General features: G+C 50.1%; 1 protein-coding gene across 1 annotated transcript in view; it reads right to left on the bottom strand.

The window, feature by feature from the left end:
• The window catches only part of TGFA (transforming growth factor alpha), a 54,346-nt gene extending 39,137 nt beyond the window's left edge, over nucleotides 1–15,209 (bottom strand). Inside the window, exon 1 of the mRNA XM_075910695.1 lies at nucleotides 13,796–15,209. Coding sequence (XP_075766810.1) covers nucleotides 13,796–13,835 — 40 coding nt within the window. The 5' untranslated portion in view covers nucleotides 13,836–15,209. The remainder of the gene's footprint in view (nucleotides 1–13,795) is intronic.
• Nucleotides 15,210–17,498: the final 2,289 nt, after the last annotated feature.

Here is a 17,498-nt window from a genome sequence, read left to right as displayed (position 1 = left end):
CTCGCCCATCCTGGCTAATAACTTCATGGAGGATAAATCCATCAATGGCTATCTGGCTTAAACAAAAACACACCGTTATAGCTCTGAGTATCAGAGGGGTAGCCGTGTTAGTCTGAATCAGTCTGAATCTGCAAAAGCGGCGAGGAGTCCTGTGGCACCTGATAGACTAACTGAAGTGTTGGAGCATAAGCTTTCATGGGCAAAGACCCACTTCATCAGATGCACGTAGTGGAAATTTATAAATACCTGCCTCTGGAAATTTCCACTACATGCACCTGACGAAGTGGGTCTTTGCCCACAAAAGCTCATGCTCCACCACTTTGGTTAGTCTATAAGGTGCCACAGGACTCCTCGCCGCTGTTATAGCCTTGGCCTTCACACCATCCTCTGGCAAGGAGTTCTACAGGTTCACTATACTTAGAAATTAGGGCTGCCGAGCGATTAAAAAAAATTCATCGTGCGATTAATTGTGTGCGCTGCCCCTTTGAAACGCAGCAGCAGCGTTTCAAAGGGGCAGCACTGCCTGGGGTCAGCTGGGGACTCCAGCTGACCCCAGGATCCTACTGTGCTGCCCCTTTGAAATGCTCTGGCAGCATTTCAAAGGGGCAGTGCCACAGAAACACCTGCAATTAACGTTAAAAAATTAACATGTTCATTGTGTTGTGTTAATCACAGGCATTAAGGCATGTTAATTGACAGCCCTAATAGAAATACTTCCTTTTGTTTGTTTTAAACCTGCTACCTATTTATTTCATTTGATGACCCCTAGTTCTCATGGTACAGGAAGGGAAAAAAAAACAAACAAAAAAACCCCACACAAAACACAAAACACCACTCTTCACTTTTCCACACCTGTCATGATTTTAGACTGATTATATCTCCTTAGTCTCCTCTTTTCCAAGTCTTATTAATCTCTCCTCATATGGCAGCTATTCCATACCCCTGGAGATTTTTTACACCCTCTTCTGAACTTTTTCCAGTGCCAAGATATCTGTGAAATGAGGTGAGCACATCTGTGTGCACTATAGTTATATCCAGCTACAAATTAGGATGCTGATAGTTAAACAACTTGCCTAAGACCACACAGCTATGGTGTGATCCTGTAACCATTGACCACAATGGGCAAGTCATTCAAGAACCCAGGAATCCCAAGTCCTGGTGGCTCTCATCTATCCAAACTCAAAGAACTGTGTGTACCATAAAGCTCTTATTCAAAGATTGTCCATCATCTACATTAAAATAGCCCTCTTTATTTGAAAGCCAGGTTTATCACAAATTCCACACTCCCCAATTCCATGCAGACAAGTAGAGTTCCAGCTCTTTGTGTTACCAGTTGTTTACAAAAATGGACAAAGTGTGCATCAGAAAGGCAAAGAAGTGTAACAATGTAATCACAATCCTCAACAGAAGCCTAGAGCCAAACTGGTCTGAACGTAAAGGAAGGATTCTAAACAATCCTTGTTTTAAGAGGATTTAAAGAGGGGGGGAAAAATCTCCATGCACTATATATTTGTGAAGGGCATTCTTTTCCCATGCTGGGAGTTAGGAGGAAACTGACCACTAGATGCAGAACTAATAGCAAATCCAGAAAACAATTAGGATTAATTTAGATTCAATTCTCTGGAAATCAGGTCCAACAGAAATGTAAAGCCAGGCTTCATTGATCTAACAAGAGGGATCACGGACTTAGGGAAAACAGTTGCCAGAGATTTCATTCAGGCAGAGGTGCTGGTGAGGCTCACAGAATGTGAAGCCAGAAGAAGCCATCAAATCATGGAGTCTGACCTTGTATGTCACAGGCCTGAGGAAGAGGAGCACAGTCTGGATGGCTTATATGATTTTAGAGTATTAGCCTTGAGACTGAATTTCACTACATCAGTTCACCTGGCAGAATATTAAAATTAGGAAATCCCATGTCAGCCAAAGATGGGTGTCCCTGAACCAGACTCTTGGGAGATTTTTTTTTTTTTTAAATACAAATAAAAAGCTTTGAAATTGCCTTTTGTTCTCTCTTGGAAAAAGGCCAGGCCAAGGCAGCAAGTTGGGATCCAGGAATCTGGATGTAAATACCCCTTCCTAAAACAGAGACGGTCACAATTAAGACCAAAATGAGGATCTTTAATAAGCAGAGCCAAGAGTGAGGCTCAGCTGTTCCAGCCTGCAGGATTCTCCAACCTTTGCCTGGTTTTGGATCATGCACCATTTGAATTCCCTCCCCTCTGAGCCCTGGGCCAAAACAAACCCCAGACCTAAACCAACACTCTACTGAAGCCAACTAGTTCTGCTGGCTTTGGGTCAAATCCACTAAGACTCCCACCATAAACCTCTTGCTCAAACAAAGGGCTCATAATCCCAAGTGAAGTTGGTTGGCGTTCTAGGTCTGCAATGAAAACACCAGCCAGAAAAACTGGTAATGTCACAAACAGGTGCCTGGTTATGAACATTCAGCTGTGAAGTTGAGATTGAAGCTACAAGGCACCGGCAAAAACACCCGAGCGTCAATAAGGAAAAGGACCACGCAACTCACTGCCACCGCCTAGATCCGCGTGAGGAACCTTAGGCCAGATGTGGTCCTCTGGATCCAGCCCCCAGGTCAGGGCTCCTCCCCTCCAGCTTTGCAGGCGCCCCCTCCCACTGCCACCTGACTGATTTTTCTGAGTCAGCAGCCCCCCCCCAAAATAGGTGGCCCTCCCCCCAGTCCTAGATTTTACACACCTGCTGGTTTTAAAAAAGGATTCAGCCCTCGGAATGCTGGCATTTCCCCCAAACTGTGCTCAACGGCGCACCCGGCTGGGCTACCTGGGGGCAGCACAGAGTTTTAATTAGAAGTGCATCAGAACCCAGGTGGGAACCTTTCCAGCACCACCTCTGCATGATTTGCTTCCAGTCTCGGGAAGTGCCCTTGGGTGACATTTGGGGCCAAACTCCCCATCACCGCCCAACTGCCATGGAGTTCCACAAGAGAGAACCTAGCTCACAGACCATCACCTCCAGGCTGGGACCCAGAGAGATGCCAACAGCAGATCCAGTCTGAAGAGAAGAATGTTTTACACATCCCCAAGCTGGTCACCTCCTCAACTATCCAGCCTGTGATGAGTCAAGGTGGCCTACAGATAGGAGCTCCTCAGAGAGAGCAGTTATTTTGGAGGATCTTTACCTCCCACAAAGAAACAGGCAACAATTGTTAGCTAGATCATGTGTGGAACCTGTTAAAAATTGAGCAGCCCACCTTGTCCAAATAGAGTAGATACTTCTCAGTGGAAGTCTGTAAAGATGGTGAAATCATACAGAAAATGTGTGATGTTAAACAACCAGTGACCTCCGGAAATACTGTGCCACCAACAACTCATTAATTACGGTTTGCAGTGTTGTTGTAACCCTGCTGGCCCCAGGATGTTAGAGAGACCGGGTGGGAGAGGTAATATTACTTATTGGCCCACCTCTCCGTCGGTGAAAGACAAGCTCTCCCTGTCAGCAGAGCTTGTAACTGAAGAGCGTGTGTAGCTGGAAAGCTTGTCTTTTCCACCAGCAGAAGACGATCCAAAGATATTGCTTCACCCACATTCTTTAAGTTAGTTAATTATATGGTGTTACAGCCCCCTTAGAATGTGGGAACAGAGGGACTGCTAACACCGATTGGGCCTGTAATCCATCCAGACCAACAACCCCTTTTGTGATAGTGACTGGCACCAGCTGCTGCGAAGGAAAGTGCAAGAAATTCCACAGCAGGAAGATGCTGTCTGGTCCTAACTTCTAAGCGGAATCGACTGAACTCAATTCCAAAGCAGGACATTTTACAGCCAAGCCAACACTGTTCTTCTGGCACTATTGTAATTCTCAATATTCTTAGCAGCCAGTCCCTCTTAAGCAAGATTTACAGTCTTGTCCTCCACAACATCCTGTGGCAAGGAGTTCCTCAATCTACCCATTCAGAAAAGAGGGATATATTTCCTTTCACTAGCTTTGATTTTCTTATCTTTTAATTCCACTGAATGTCAAGAGAGGGCTGCTGGTGAGGGATTCTCTGTGTCTGAAACAATCCCAACATAATTACTTTTCAAGACGACACAAAGAGCATTTCCCCCCACCCACAGCTGCTGGGAAAAAAAAACAAAAACAAAAAATGAGCAAGTTTGGAAAGGTGGAGAATTGGTCGGGAGATTTGAGCTTTTAACTTGTCTGGATTGCTGGTGGCGAGTTCTATCGAATTGTCTTGCCCTAGGGATGTTAAAATTAGATCAGCTAATCAGTGGTGCTTCTGCTTTGATATGTACAAGAGCCCAGTGGGGACTCTCGTACGTTTCAAAGATAGAATGACACTGCTGTGCCCGTGCCCCTGCCCCCTCCCACGGAGCTGTAGTGAGGGAGGGGAGGGGAGAACAGCTTTTTAAGCTGGCTTCCCCCAGCACCCCTCTTCTCTCCCCCCTCCCGATAGAGGCAGCAAGGGGGGAAAAGCAACTAGTGTGTCAACTATCCGATCAGCTTTTGCTTATCAGATAGTCAACTAATTGCTTACATGCCTAGACTAGAAGAGATCACAAGGTTAGTTAATTTGACCTCCCTCACTGAGGCAGAAGCAATCACACTTAGAGCTGTCAGGGAAGGTCTGAAAGCCCATGATCTTAATGGAGGAGATGTGGGGTCTGGGATGGAGGTGGGGTGCAAGAGGGCATGTGGGGGTCTCGGAGAGAGTTTGGGTGAAGGAGGTAGTTGTGACCTAGGGCAGGGTACTGGGGTTTGGATTGTTACCTTGGGCAGGAGATTGGGGTGCAGGGTTTGGGAGGGGGTATGGGTTCAGGACAGGGACAGAGGGTTTGCCTTATGTGAGGCAGGGGGACAGGAGTGGGGAGGGAGGGGTTAGGGGTGCTAGAGGCAGGTCCTGGCAGGGAGACTTACCTAGGTGACTCCTGGACAGTAGCCAACCAGGCTTCTCAGGCAGCCAGCCTGCCCCCCCGGAACAGACTGCAGGGGCCATGTGCATTGGTGAATGAGAGCCTGATGGAAGGGTGCTTCGTGCGCTGCCTGTTAGCTCCCATTGGTCAGAAATTGGCCAATGGGAGTATACTGAGGGCAGGAGCAGCATGTGAAGTACCACTCTTCACTCCCCCCCTCCCCGGACTCACAGCTGAGAGAGAAACAACTGCAGCAGCCTTTTCTGAGCAGTATGGGGGGGGCGAGGGGTGTTAACGGGGCATCTGCCTAAGGCTCCCTGCTGCATCTGCAGGCTGGATCCGGTGGCCCGGTCCCGGCCTAGTCTAATGCGCCATGCTCTTGTTATCCGCACTGATCTGCCAGGGACTCCACAACTTTAGGCCACCGGTTCCCTTCTTCTGTTCTCATTAAAGGGCGACTTTTCCACTTCTTCCCACAAGTTTGTTTTTTATCCGAAAGCTTGGACTCACTAACCACAGACTCTCCGGGTTCAGTCACCCGGTGATTGCCTGAGGTCAGTGATTCACACAAGCGAGGCCTGGCAGCTGAGTAAATAGGGTTTAGGTGACTGAGCGCAAACTACAGTGAACATGAGCGACAACCCAGCACTGAGGGTGGTGAATTTAGGATCATGCAACATGGTAGCTGTAACAATCCACTCTGGGGTCATCACGCTTTCCTGTGTGGTGTCACCTCCACAGGACAGAAGCATTCGAAAGTAGCAAGGTCAGGCTTTCCAGCATAGACCAATGGGCTACTCAACTCAAACGGGATCTGGGTGCCCCACGCTCTTCATCTCTTTGGAAAACCTGCAGCTTTCTCTGGACAAAGACTGAGGTTTACAATGTGAATCCCTCACCACCAGTTGCAATTGAAGCCAGGAGCTACCCCTGGAAAGGTACAAGTCTCCACAGCTCGAGCCAAAGGAGTTTGTTTTTGGTTCTGTCAGGACTGGTCCTCACTGGTGATCTGCAATATGGGGATGCCACAGATACATGGCCAACAAGGATCCATGGGTACGTCTAGACTACAGGCTTTTGTCGACAGAAGTTGTCGACAGTATCTGTCGACAGAAGCTTCTGTCGACAAAGAGAATCTATATTACATCCAGTTCTGTCGACAAAGCAAGCCACTTTGGCGACATGACAGTGTTGACGCAAAGGACAGTGTAGATGCAAGAATGCTTTCTGTCGACAGAACTCTGTGGACAAAAGGCATTATTCCTCGTAGAATGAGGTTTACAGCCGTTGACAAAATTGCTGAGCCCTGTTGACGTTATGTTGACAGAACTCAGCGGCAGTGTAGACGCAGGTATAGTTTTGTCAACAAAAGTCCACTTTTGTCGACAAAACCCTGTAGTCTAGACACACCCCATGAGACCACCGCCCATGTGGGGAGGCCATCAGAACAGGAGTACTGAGCTAGATGGGCACCAGGGTAGGTCACCTTTCCCAGAACTCAGTATTTGAGGGGGCTCGAAGGAGCCCCATGCTCAGGGGCAGCCTATCCATATAAGCGAACTAGGCGGTCGCCTAGGGCGCCAAGCTAAATGGTGGCGCAATATCATGGAGGGCTTTTGGGGGCACTGATTGCATGGTTCACCTAGGGCACCAGTTGCTGGCAGCTAGTCTAGGGCCGCCCCTGCCCATGCTAAGATTTAGCTGTCATTGGTTGGGCAAAGATGTCCCCTCTTTGCATCCACTCCTGACGTTTTCCATTTTAAGCAAATGCAAATGAACAGTCCAACCTTTCACTTGCTGCCGGATTCCCAGGGGTCCCTGCACAACCAAACAAGTCCTTCAGGGTTGCTCTACACTAGAGAGCTAGGTCACCCTAACTACACCACCAACATGGACGTGAAAAGCGCCCACCCGAGAGACGCAGTGCGGCCCCCAGCACAGACTGCGCAAAGTTGCTGGAAAAATGCTTCTGTTTATCTCATCACAGCCTCTTAGAGAGGGAGATTCGCTACAGCAAGGGGAGAACCCCTTCTGTGGCTGCAGCAGGAAGCGTTGGCAGCTTCCCCGCTGCTCTAGCTGAGCTACCATCGTGTAGACGTACTGTCAAAGGCCTCACTCATTAGGAAGGTTTGGCCTCCAGCGTAGAGCCCAAAGCTCCTCGGGGGCAAGGATATTAAAACAGGAAAGCTAATGGCACTACGGGGAATTCAATACAACCACCGACCGGAAGCCAGGCACTTCCCGCTAAAAGGCACTCAATGAACCGCAGAGCGTCGGCAGTCACAAGGGAGCGGCTTGGAAGTCTACGTCTCAGACTTTGGATGGGACCTGGGTGGCATTGACACCTGGGCCTTCCCTTTCGGACAAGAGGCTTGGCTCTCTGGGAGGAAGGCATTAGACGACACAGGAGAGGGGCAGAGCTGGGGGCAGCCATTGCTGCAGGAAGGAGGCGGGCATTGCAGAGAGGGAGCCAGAGAAGGGCCTGCAGCTGAGAGAGGGGAGGAGGAGAACAGGAAGAAACACGGCAGGAGCAGAACAGGGGCGGGAAGTTAATTTCTGAGCACAAGTGAGGAAAGGACAACCCCTGCTTTGTCCGTGCAGTGTGTCCCCTTCTGTCCCTCTGAGACGGAGGCCATTACAGCCAAGCTCCACACTGACACCCTAACAGACTCCTCTCCTCTGGCTCAGGCACAGATAGGAGATGCCTGACACACAATGGCCTGTGGGTTACTCCTGCGCTGGTGCTTAGTTTCCTTTGGATCAGCTGCCCAGCCTTCTCACTGCCAAGCACACGTCCAGTCTCAGCTATCTTCTGCCAAGCCATGGAGGAGGCACTGCCGGCTAGCCCGGGGCAGGACCTTGTGCGCCTGGCTGAGGGAGCCGGATTCCCTTGCAGGAGGCAGAGGCAAGGGTCCTCTCCCGGGCCTGCAGTGCTGCTGAATCCCAAGCAGACGCTGCCATGGCAGAGCCATGCACGGGCCCTGCTCCAGAAAGCCTATTGCGGGAACGGACTCAGCAGAACCGTTCTGAGAAGAATCACCCAGGCTCATTGTGTGGCGTCCCAAAGGGAGACTCTGAGGACTCCAAACCTTTTCATTTATCAAGTAAAGGAAAAGCCACGAGACATCAGCCTTTGAACAATCCAATGTCAAAACTAAAACCGCGATGCTGTCCACGCCAGACCAGTTACAGGGCCGTCATCTCACAAGCAACAATGGGTTTGGAAAAGCATCTCCCTGCTGAAGCCTTCCCTTTGGATCCCTCAATTCCTAGAACAAATCCCAGACCACACCTTTCTGAAAACAGTCTGGCTTCATCCTGTTCCCTCCACTATTGTTTTGTCTCTGAATTTAACCCCAGATTGGCTCTGAGAAACTTTTTATTAAACCTTGGGGCAGCACAAAGAGATCCTCTGCATCTACATTAGCACAAAGACCTAAGAGTCCAGACCAAACCCCATTGATAGGAACAGGGCCAAGATACCCAAAAGGTATTTGGGTTGCTAACTTCCATAGATTACAATGGGAGTTAGGAGCCAACACATTCCTGAGTCTGGAATCCCCAAAAATCTCAACGGATTTTAATGGAAGTTGGAGCAGATCTAGAGTCTCCAGTTCTAGATGATGATGCAGATACAGTCTAGAAATAGGGTCATTTCAACATGTTTACTGTTCCCATGTCAAGGAACATGATATTAATACCCTGTCCTTTTAATTATAAGCAGACAACAACCCCTCATTAAATTAGATCCGCCCTAAATGAATTAAGTGACTGAGTGGCAGTTCTGCTTAGCAAGCCATCTTCAGAGACCATCCCTGCTAGCAAGGAGTGACTGAGTAAACAACACAGAAAGCAACCAAAGCCAAGTGTCTGTTAGGTCTTAAAAGTGAGGGCCTACAGATCAGTACCCTGCAGTAAAAGAAACCGGTCACAGGCATTCAGACAATGGTTAGTGGAATTACTAAGTTTCATTAAATAGCAGAATAAAATCAATTCCTTTCTTCAACATGAATTGAGACAGTGAAAAAAACAGAGGGGACCCATTACAGATGCGTTGAGACAAAACACTCCTTGTTACGGTATCAGGACCAACACCATTCAACATAATCACAAGTCATCTGGAAAAAAAAAAAAAAAGAGGTAACCAGTGAGATGGTAAAGTTTGCAGATGACACAAAATTACTCAAGATAGTTAAAGCAGAATGCAAAGAGTTACAAAGGATCTCTCAGTGCAGGAGTACAGGGAAATAAAATAGCAGATTAAATTCAGCAGCAATAAAGTGCAAAGTAATTTGTATTAGAAAACATAATCCCAACGAGACATACAAAATTCACTGAATTCACTGTCACCACTCAAGAAAGAGCTGATGTTCAATGGCTATGTGAAATCAATCAATAGATCAACAAAGAGGTGGAAAATAAAATACAAGGCACTATCCAAAGCCTCAACAGCTTTACTCCTGTTTATTTGAGCAGGAGTGCTACAAGAAAATAGCAGACAGCCGCACTCTGGAGACTGCTGTAGAATTTGGACTAGGGTGAATTCTCTGAATCTCAGTCTACGGTTCTAATTGCAGTGCCCAGGACCTATGCCGCACACTCGGCTGTTTCTCAGTCTCTCCACCAGAGGCACGTGAACTCGCACTACAAGGCGCTCTTTCGGTTTGCAAAGGAACAAACAGGGCTTTTCACCAGAGCAGGCGTGCGGAAGCCTCCATCGCAGCCCGGCTGTAATGCGAGGAATTACATTCCGCCTGCCTGGAGTTCCCCGGAGAGCTCAAATGCTTTTCATATAACACCCTAGTAAACAAACAGGTCAAGTTCCCTTTGAAACAGCCCATCTCCCCACAGCTTAACCAGGGCTCCCTCAGGCAAGAGGCAGAAAACCCTGCACTTCCTATCCTCTCTGAACTGCACGACTCCCAAGACTGAGCTCAGAACAGAATGTTGGGTTGCAGTTAGGACTGCAGGTAAAATATTAACTCTCCCAGAAATGCTCCTTCATTGAGGCTGCTGGACTATTCCACTAACTGCCAGCAGCGCCTCTCTGAAGTTCCATTGCTCTGCACTCACCAACAGGTAGACCCGCCTGTCAGAGCAGCCGTTTTGGGGCTTTCCTAGCCGTAAGGCAAAACTTAAACAACGAATAGTCTAGTAGCACCTTAAAGGCCAACAAAACATGAAGATGGTATCATGAGCTCTCGTGGGCCAAACCCACTTCTGAAGACGACAGGAGTATAATAAGTCCAGATCCTCTGTGTTGTTTTTTTAAGTTTTTCCTGTTACAGACTAACTCGCCTACCCCTCTGAAGCTTTTCTATCTGTAAGGGTAAGTCTGCTAGTAACGCAGGGGGAAGCAGGTAACCTCACTGAACTCAGAGTTTCTTTTTAACTCCCATTCTATTTTTACCTTGAAGCTGCAGAGAAGGCAGCCCCAAGTGCAGCAGCTGTAATTATGAATGATAAATGTAGGCTCCCACTTAGAGACCAGCTTTCCAGAGCAGGTGCAGATGAAATTCCGGGACACCACAAGCACAGACCATACATGACAGAGCTGCAGACTGCAGCATGCTCGGCAGACAATGAGCATAGGGGGAGGGTGTTTTAGCTGGACAGAATCAAGCTCTTCTCTGAGCCAGAAGAGTTTTAACTGTCCCTTTTCATAGAAGCAAGAGAGTTTCTCTAGCTAGAAAATTCAGACCAATCAGATTTTCACTGCTAACAAAGTTCTACAACCACCATCCTCTTCCCTCTCCTTCGACTTTTAAAGAAAGTTACTGATTAGAGGGCTTTTCTTGTTACAAGGCTACCATGATCCAACTAGAAATGGCACAGATACCTGGCATGAACCTCCTTTCTTACACAATGCACCTTATAAAACACACAAAGTCCACAACATGGCCTCAGAGAGGTGGAACACCACATAGAGACGGGTTTTCAGAAGTGTCCAGAACTCGTAGCTATCACTGAAGCTAACAGGCTGCCTGTGTTCACCAATAACCTGTCCTGAGCCCATCAAGACAAACCAGACACCATCACCCTCATCCTGTATCCAGAATTTTAACTGAGTATGGGTTAAGTTCAGTACTTTGCAGAACAGGCATCCAGTCCCCATTCTGCCCTCCATCAGGAGTAACTCTACTGCTGCTGACCCACAACCGCTCTAGAGAGGGGAAAAAAAAAAAAAATCAGGCCCCCTGTTTGATTTTTTTTAAACCCATCAAAGCAAAAAGGCTCATTCTGTGCAGATCTGCACTCTGGGCTTGTCAGCCCTGGTGGAGATTTCCAGCAGTGATTCAAGGCACTGAGGTGGCTTCAGCCTCAAAGATTTTGCATAGATACAGCTATACTGGGACTAAAATCCCCTCCTGCAGACAAAGTCACAGCAACACAGAAATAAAACCAAAAGGTGCTGGAATTCCTCCAGATTTACACCACTGTAAAGTGGTATCAGAATCTGAGAGCGTCTATAGCTGCTTCAGAGCCTGATTTTTTCTCACTGACCTCAACTGAATTATTCATAACTTACCCTGGTGAAAGGAAGGAGAATGTAAAAAACCTGACAACTAAGTAAACTGAGGCAATGTTTGCACAGCACCTAGCAGAGTTGGGTGTCTGATTCATGACCAGGGCTCCTAAGTTCCAGGGTTATAGAAATAATAAGTGATAATACTCAAGAGGAGAGGTAAGTCCTGACAAGCACAGTTTTCCTACAGAAGAATGAAGTAAAGTGCTGCAACTCATTGGCAGGGTCTGCCCAGCGTGAAATCAGCCATTTCCATGACAAAACCGTCCCCTGCAGCTGCCGGGGAGTCAGAGCTTCCAGGCCCACTTGGGGAGAAGCAGATGAATGCACTCAGCCCAAAGCTTGGTTTCCCGGGTTTGGGGATTTCTAGGCACATGACCTACCCCTGGCCAGCAAAGATCTGTAGCAGATGCAATAGCTGTGCAGACACGAGAGGCCCCACTCTGTTCAGGAGGCAGTTGCTGGTACCCGCTCCATATGCTGAAACAGAGCCGTAGGGACCAACTTGCTGGTGCATTTCCTCACAGTGGAAATGCACTTTTGACACAAACCCGTTCTGGGCGAGTGTTTGCAGTAAGACTGGGCCCAGACACAGAACAGATCTAGCTATTAAAATAGGATTCCCCCCCCCCATGGTATAATGTGGAAACCATCCAGGCACAGAGCTCCTATTGATCCAGAACATCCACTGGGCCCACTTCTACTCAGCATTTTATATCAATGACACGCCACTGATTTAAAGAGTGTTAATCCCAATTGGCATTAGCCCAAAAGCAGAATTGGACGTGGGTGACCTTGTCCAATGTAAACGCTCAGGTAGATACGCTTTTATGGGATTGGGACCTTAATTTTCCACAGAGGGTTTCTTACATTTACACAGGAAATAAATATGCATTTTCGTGCACGTGGGAAACACATGCCTCATGCCAACATGTAAAACTCTTCTCTTGTGGCAGGCAGATACTAAACTTTACATCATGGTCTTGCTTTAAATGGCCCAACACTAATTACACAGTTTAAATTTTAAACCAATATTGCCCATCATCTAGTGCAAACCAGGCCCAGAAGGAAGCAAACACATGAATGGCAAACTGCCCAAGAGATAAATAGGCATTCAAAAGATACCCAAAGATACAGGTTGAACCTCTCTAATTCAGAAACATCTGTCATCCTGAATGATTTTAAGTTAGCCAGACATCAATTTTTCATGGGTGTGGCCAACTTTCCCACGGTCCCATAAAGTTTGTTTACAGCCACCAGTGCTAGCTCTCAGTGTTCTGTGCTGTTACTGAGCTCTAATTTAGCCCAGCAAGCAGTGGAAGTGTTGGTAATGCTGCTAGACAACATTGACCTCCAGAAAATTCTCTCGTTCGGAACCAGTCAAGTCCCGAGTGTGCCAGACTAGAGGGGTTCAACCTCTGTTGCTTTTGAAATTCTCAGCCAACTGCTTGTTGACAGGCACAGGCTCTAGAGCAGTGGTCCACAACACGGTGCCTGCAGACGCCGGGGCATTTATGTGAGCCTGCCGAGTGACCTGGGCCAGCCCAACCCATTCTTGCGCCCCAGGCCTCGGGTGCACAGCGCACGTGCAGCCCTCACCCCAGGCACGCAAACCAGGCAAGCCAAAAGGTTGGGGACCACTGCTCTAGAGGAAGACAATTCACAAGGGTTCACACAGAGTTACATTTCAGCCTCCTGGTTCAGAGCAATCCTCATCATAAAAGGACTGGGAGAAGACTCACTTAAAAGCCACCCAAGACACACAGTTCAAACTGGACATAAGTGGTTGGGGCTCTGAAGGGCACAAGGAAGGGGCAGTGAAAATGTAACTGGCTGAGACATCTTATAGATGGGTGACTAGCAAACACCCTATTCCTTCTCTCAGCATCTAGGGGGAAGGGGGAAGAATCACAAATCACAACACCCCAAAAAGGTTGCACCCCCCCACTCTCACACACTACAAGGTTTTATGTTGCCCTCCTGCTTATATAATTAACCCCCAAGTCGCCTTGATTCAGTTAATCCTGCCATTCCACCCCCACTTCTTAAAGGAGCAGCAGATGGAACCGGCTGGGGTCAGAGCGATCTTCCCATGGGAACCAGAGGGAGAAATCAAGCATGGGTGCTTGTGGCTCCAGGCAGGAGCCGAGGCCGCACCTTGGTCCGGAGCTTGCCTCCTGAGAAAGGGGGTTGGAAAGCAAGCAAATGGGGGGCGGGGGAGCAGCCGAGGGAAGCGGAGACCGAAGGAGGGAGAAGCGGGAGATAAAGTGGCGGGGGAGGGAAGGCGGCACAAAAGGGCGGAAAGGTGCTAAAGTGAGGAAAGGGGGAGAAGAGACCCAAAGCAAGAGGCGCACGAGCACAAAAGGCTTCGACCTACCCAGAGCGACCACTGCGACCTCCCCGGCGGAGCTGACCATTTTGCAGGCGTCTCCCAGCCCTGCTGCGCCCGAAGTGGTTGCACGCCGGTTCCCTCTGCTCCCTGCGGGCTGGAGGTGGGCAGGGCTCCGTCGCAGGCGGAAATGGAGGCGGATTCACCTTTTAACCACTTGGCCTGGGCAGAGTCACCATCGACCTCTCCGAGAGGGGCGCGGGACCCGCGGCTGCTGGGGGGCTGCGAGGGGGCCTCCTTCGGAAGGGGGCAGGCGCTGGGGGAAGAGCACAAGTGGGGCGGGCAGAGATTAGCGCCTAGACGGGGGGCGCAGCAGGGAGCTGCCCCTAGATAGTGCAGGGAGGTCGGCCCCGCATCCCGAAGGGAGAGAGCAGCGCGCAGAGTAGATTCCGTGCGCCTCCGCCTTGGAGAGCCCCGGAGCGCAGCGCGCTAGGGCGCACACCGAGTCCCCCGGGCTGGGAGCGAGCCCTGAACTTCAGCAGCCCCTGCAGCCGGTCGGGCGCAGCACAGGAGCCTCTTCCTCCGGCGGAGAGATTTTTATTGGGCAGCCGTGTGGGGTTTCCCCGTCTGCCCACCCACGACCCCTCCGGCCATTACAGCATAGACGGGACCCGCTGGGGCTGCCCTCCCACGGCCGATTGGAGAGGAGGGGCCGCGCCTGCTGGATCAGCCGGAGCGCTCGGGAGCCCGCCGCGAACTCTAGGCGGCAGGCGAGGGTCAGAAATGTGCTGCCTCCTTTCCGCGGCTCCTCCCGAGATCTCGCCCCTGGCGGCCGGGCCGGACCAACTGGAACCGCGCGGGCACGTTTCCAGCTGGCTGGCCCAGGGCCTGGCGTGGAGCGACACCTGGATTTGCTGCCGCTCGGCGGGAGAGCTTCGGCGTGGAAGTGCCTGGACTGACTCGCCACCCAGCACGTGGGTCAGCCCCTTGCCTCTGGAAGAGGGGGGAGGGTTTCACACCCGCAGCCAAGCAGGGGCGGCTGCACGCTCAGGTTTGAGCGTTGGAAAGCGGAGCCGGGAGCTGGATTGCGGGTCCGAAGCCATTTGCAACGAGGCCGGTCTCTGCTCAGGTGCGCACAGCAAACAGGAGCTGCCAGGCGTTAGCCTATCAACAGAGACCTACACCAAGTGCCCGAGGGCCGATCCGTCCTCCCCGAACTATCCTCCGAAGAACAGCCCGTCAAGGTGCTGCCTGTTAGTGCCTCGGCACAGCAGTGACTATCCGGCAACTCGCTGTGCCCGGTGCTCTTTGCGGAATGACTGTTCCAAAGCGGACTGGGAACGAAGCGGCAAGTATCTCAGCGCAGCTCTGAAAGGCCGGGCCCGGCAGTGCTGCACAGCAGTACACAGACATGCAATGACACCGTGCACGGGGGGGTGGAGGGAGCGATTTTGCCTACAGACAACCCCCTCTCTCCCCAATCTCTCTTATGGAACATGCTCTGAAAACTTGGAAGGCCACCTGGGGCAGAGGGGAAGGCAGCTGACAGCCCAAAAGTGCAAGGGATGAAGGCTGAGCTCACCAAATGAGAGGAAATAGGTTTTGGGGTTGGGGCACTGCCCTGCTGCGCAGAATATCTGGGTTCAGCTTTCTGGCTCTGCTACAGTTTTCTTGAGCAAGCCATGTAATGTCACTGGCCCTCAATGCCCCACCTGTAAAACAGGAGTCATTTCTTTGGTCGGTTTCCATTGTAAGGTCTTTGGAACAGGGGCTGTCTCTTACTACCCCTATGTGCAGCCCCTTGCAAGAGGGGACCCTGATCTATCTTCCAGGCACTATCATGAATACTAATGATGCTGAGATGGAAGCTAATACATCCAAGGCAGGGGCAGGTAATACGCAGCCTGTGAGCCAGATGTGGTTCACCAGGATTAGCCTGTGGCAGCCCACACAGCTTCCCACAGCTCCCATTGGCCAGGGAGGAGAGCTGCGAGTGGCCGAACCTGCAGATGCTCAGGTAAATAAAGTGTCTGGCAGCCGGACAGCAGCTAATCCTGGTGCACTGTGTCCGGCCTGCAGGCTGCTTATTGCCCACCCCTGATCTCAGGTGTCTTAAAGTCAAAGTGAGCAGGGTGCTCCCGAGAGCAGGAAGTGCCCTGGCTCCACATGCAAATGGCAGCTTTTTATATACAGAAGCCGTGGAGTAAAAATGGGAAATGCCACGAGAGCCTGGCTCAGGAAAGCCTGTGTTCTTACCGGGAGGCTATCACTCAGCATCGCTAGGGCCTCTTTCATATCAAATCGCTTTAGAAAAAGACTATGTAGGAATGGGCTGTGCCCTCAGCCCGCTGTGCTTAGTTTGTAGGAGGCGTGGAGCAGGAGGAAACTAAGGAGCAGCCCTGCCCTTTGTGTATGTAATCACAGATCCAAGACTCCCAGATTGCACAAACCACAAGAACATTCTTTCATTCAGGGCTGGCGGAGCAACTACGCCCCTTCCTCTCAGATCTCTCAGAGCCAGCTCTTACCTTGTAGATCTAGGACTGCTGTTACTCTGGTCTACACTACAGACCTATGTCGGTATGAGAGTGAGTGTGTGTGTGTGTGTGTGTGTGTGTGTGTGTGTGTGTGTGTGTGTGTGAGAGAGAGAGATCTATGTTAGTGTGTGTTTGTGTATATGTGACCCTCGAGACATTTTGTTTACTGTTGGCCACGCGCAAGAACCTGCTGCCTTCCATCCACGTAGTTTTTTTCCTTCCAGTACTACACAGGGTCGCCACACAGAAGATTTTACAGTGGTGGTGTTGCAATAGGACAACTGTGCGGGTGTAAGGTCTGTAGTGTAAACAAAGTCTTAGAGTATCCTTATTAAAGTGCTGCACTGCTGCAGCTACCCCAATGCAGTGTGTGAATGTAGACACACCCCAGCTGGCCTGGCCTCCTCCTGTCCCTAGGACTTCCCTGTATAAATTCCTGTTTGAATTAGAGCATCGCCTTTTGAAAAACAGCCAATCTTGATTTTAAAAATTGCTGGTGAGAGAGAAGGCACCAGCCCTTGATACATTATTTCAATGGTTAATGACCTGCGCTGTTAAATATTTGTTTAAGCTTGTCCAGCTTCAGATGCCAGCCCCTGGATCCTGTACACTGTTGTGTGCAAGGTCGATGAGCCACCTATCATCAATACATCCTTCACTTTTTTTTTTTACTGGCTGACAATTGGCTGCTCGAACGAATTCCCGATGTACAAAGCTCTGAATGGCGCAGACCCAACTCAACTTGAAAATTTGCCTCCCCGCCATATGGGTATGTCTAGGTTGCGTCTAGACTGGCAAGTTTTTCCACAAAAGCAGTTGCTTTTGTGGAAAAACTTGCCAGCTGTCTACACTGGCCGCTTGAATTTCCACAAGAACACTGACGATCTCATGTAAGATTGTCAGTGTTCTTGCGGAAATGCTATGCTGCTCCCGGTCGGGCAAAAGTCCCTTTTGCGCAAAGCTTTTGTTGTTGGCCACGCGTATCCTCCCACCCCGCCCCCAGAGCGTCCCCGCCGTGCGCGGCTCCTCCTCACCACCTGCTGCTGCCCATGTGCGGCGTTGCACATGGGCGGGGAGGATGCCCGGGCGTGATGAAAATGTCATGGCCCGGGATTTTAAAACTCTTCGGAGGCACGTGGCTGGGCCACGCTGACTCCTGGTTCGGCCTCCGGGGCCTGAGCACGGCCTGCAGCCCCGCAATGTGGAAGGCAAAA

This window comes from Pelodiscus sinensis, chromosome 28 (genome assembly GCF_049634645.1).
Source record: "Pelodiscus sinensis isolate JC-2024 chromosome 28, ASM4963464v1, whole genome shotgun sequence".
NCBI lineage: Eukaryota > Metazoa > Chordata > Testudines > Trionychidae > Pelodiscus > Pelodiscus sinensis.
This window is presented reverse-complemented; position numbering and strand designations above follow the sequence as displayed.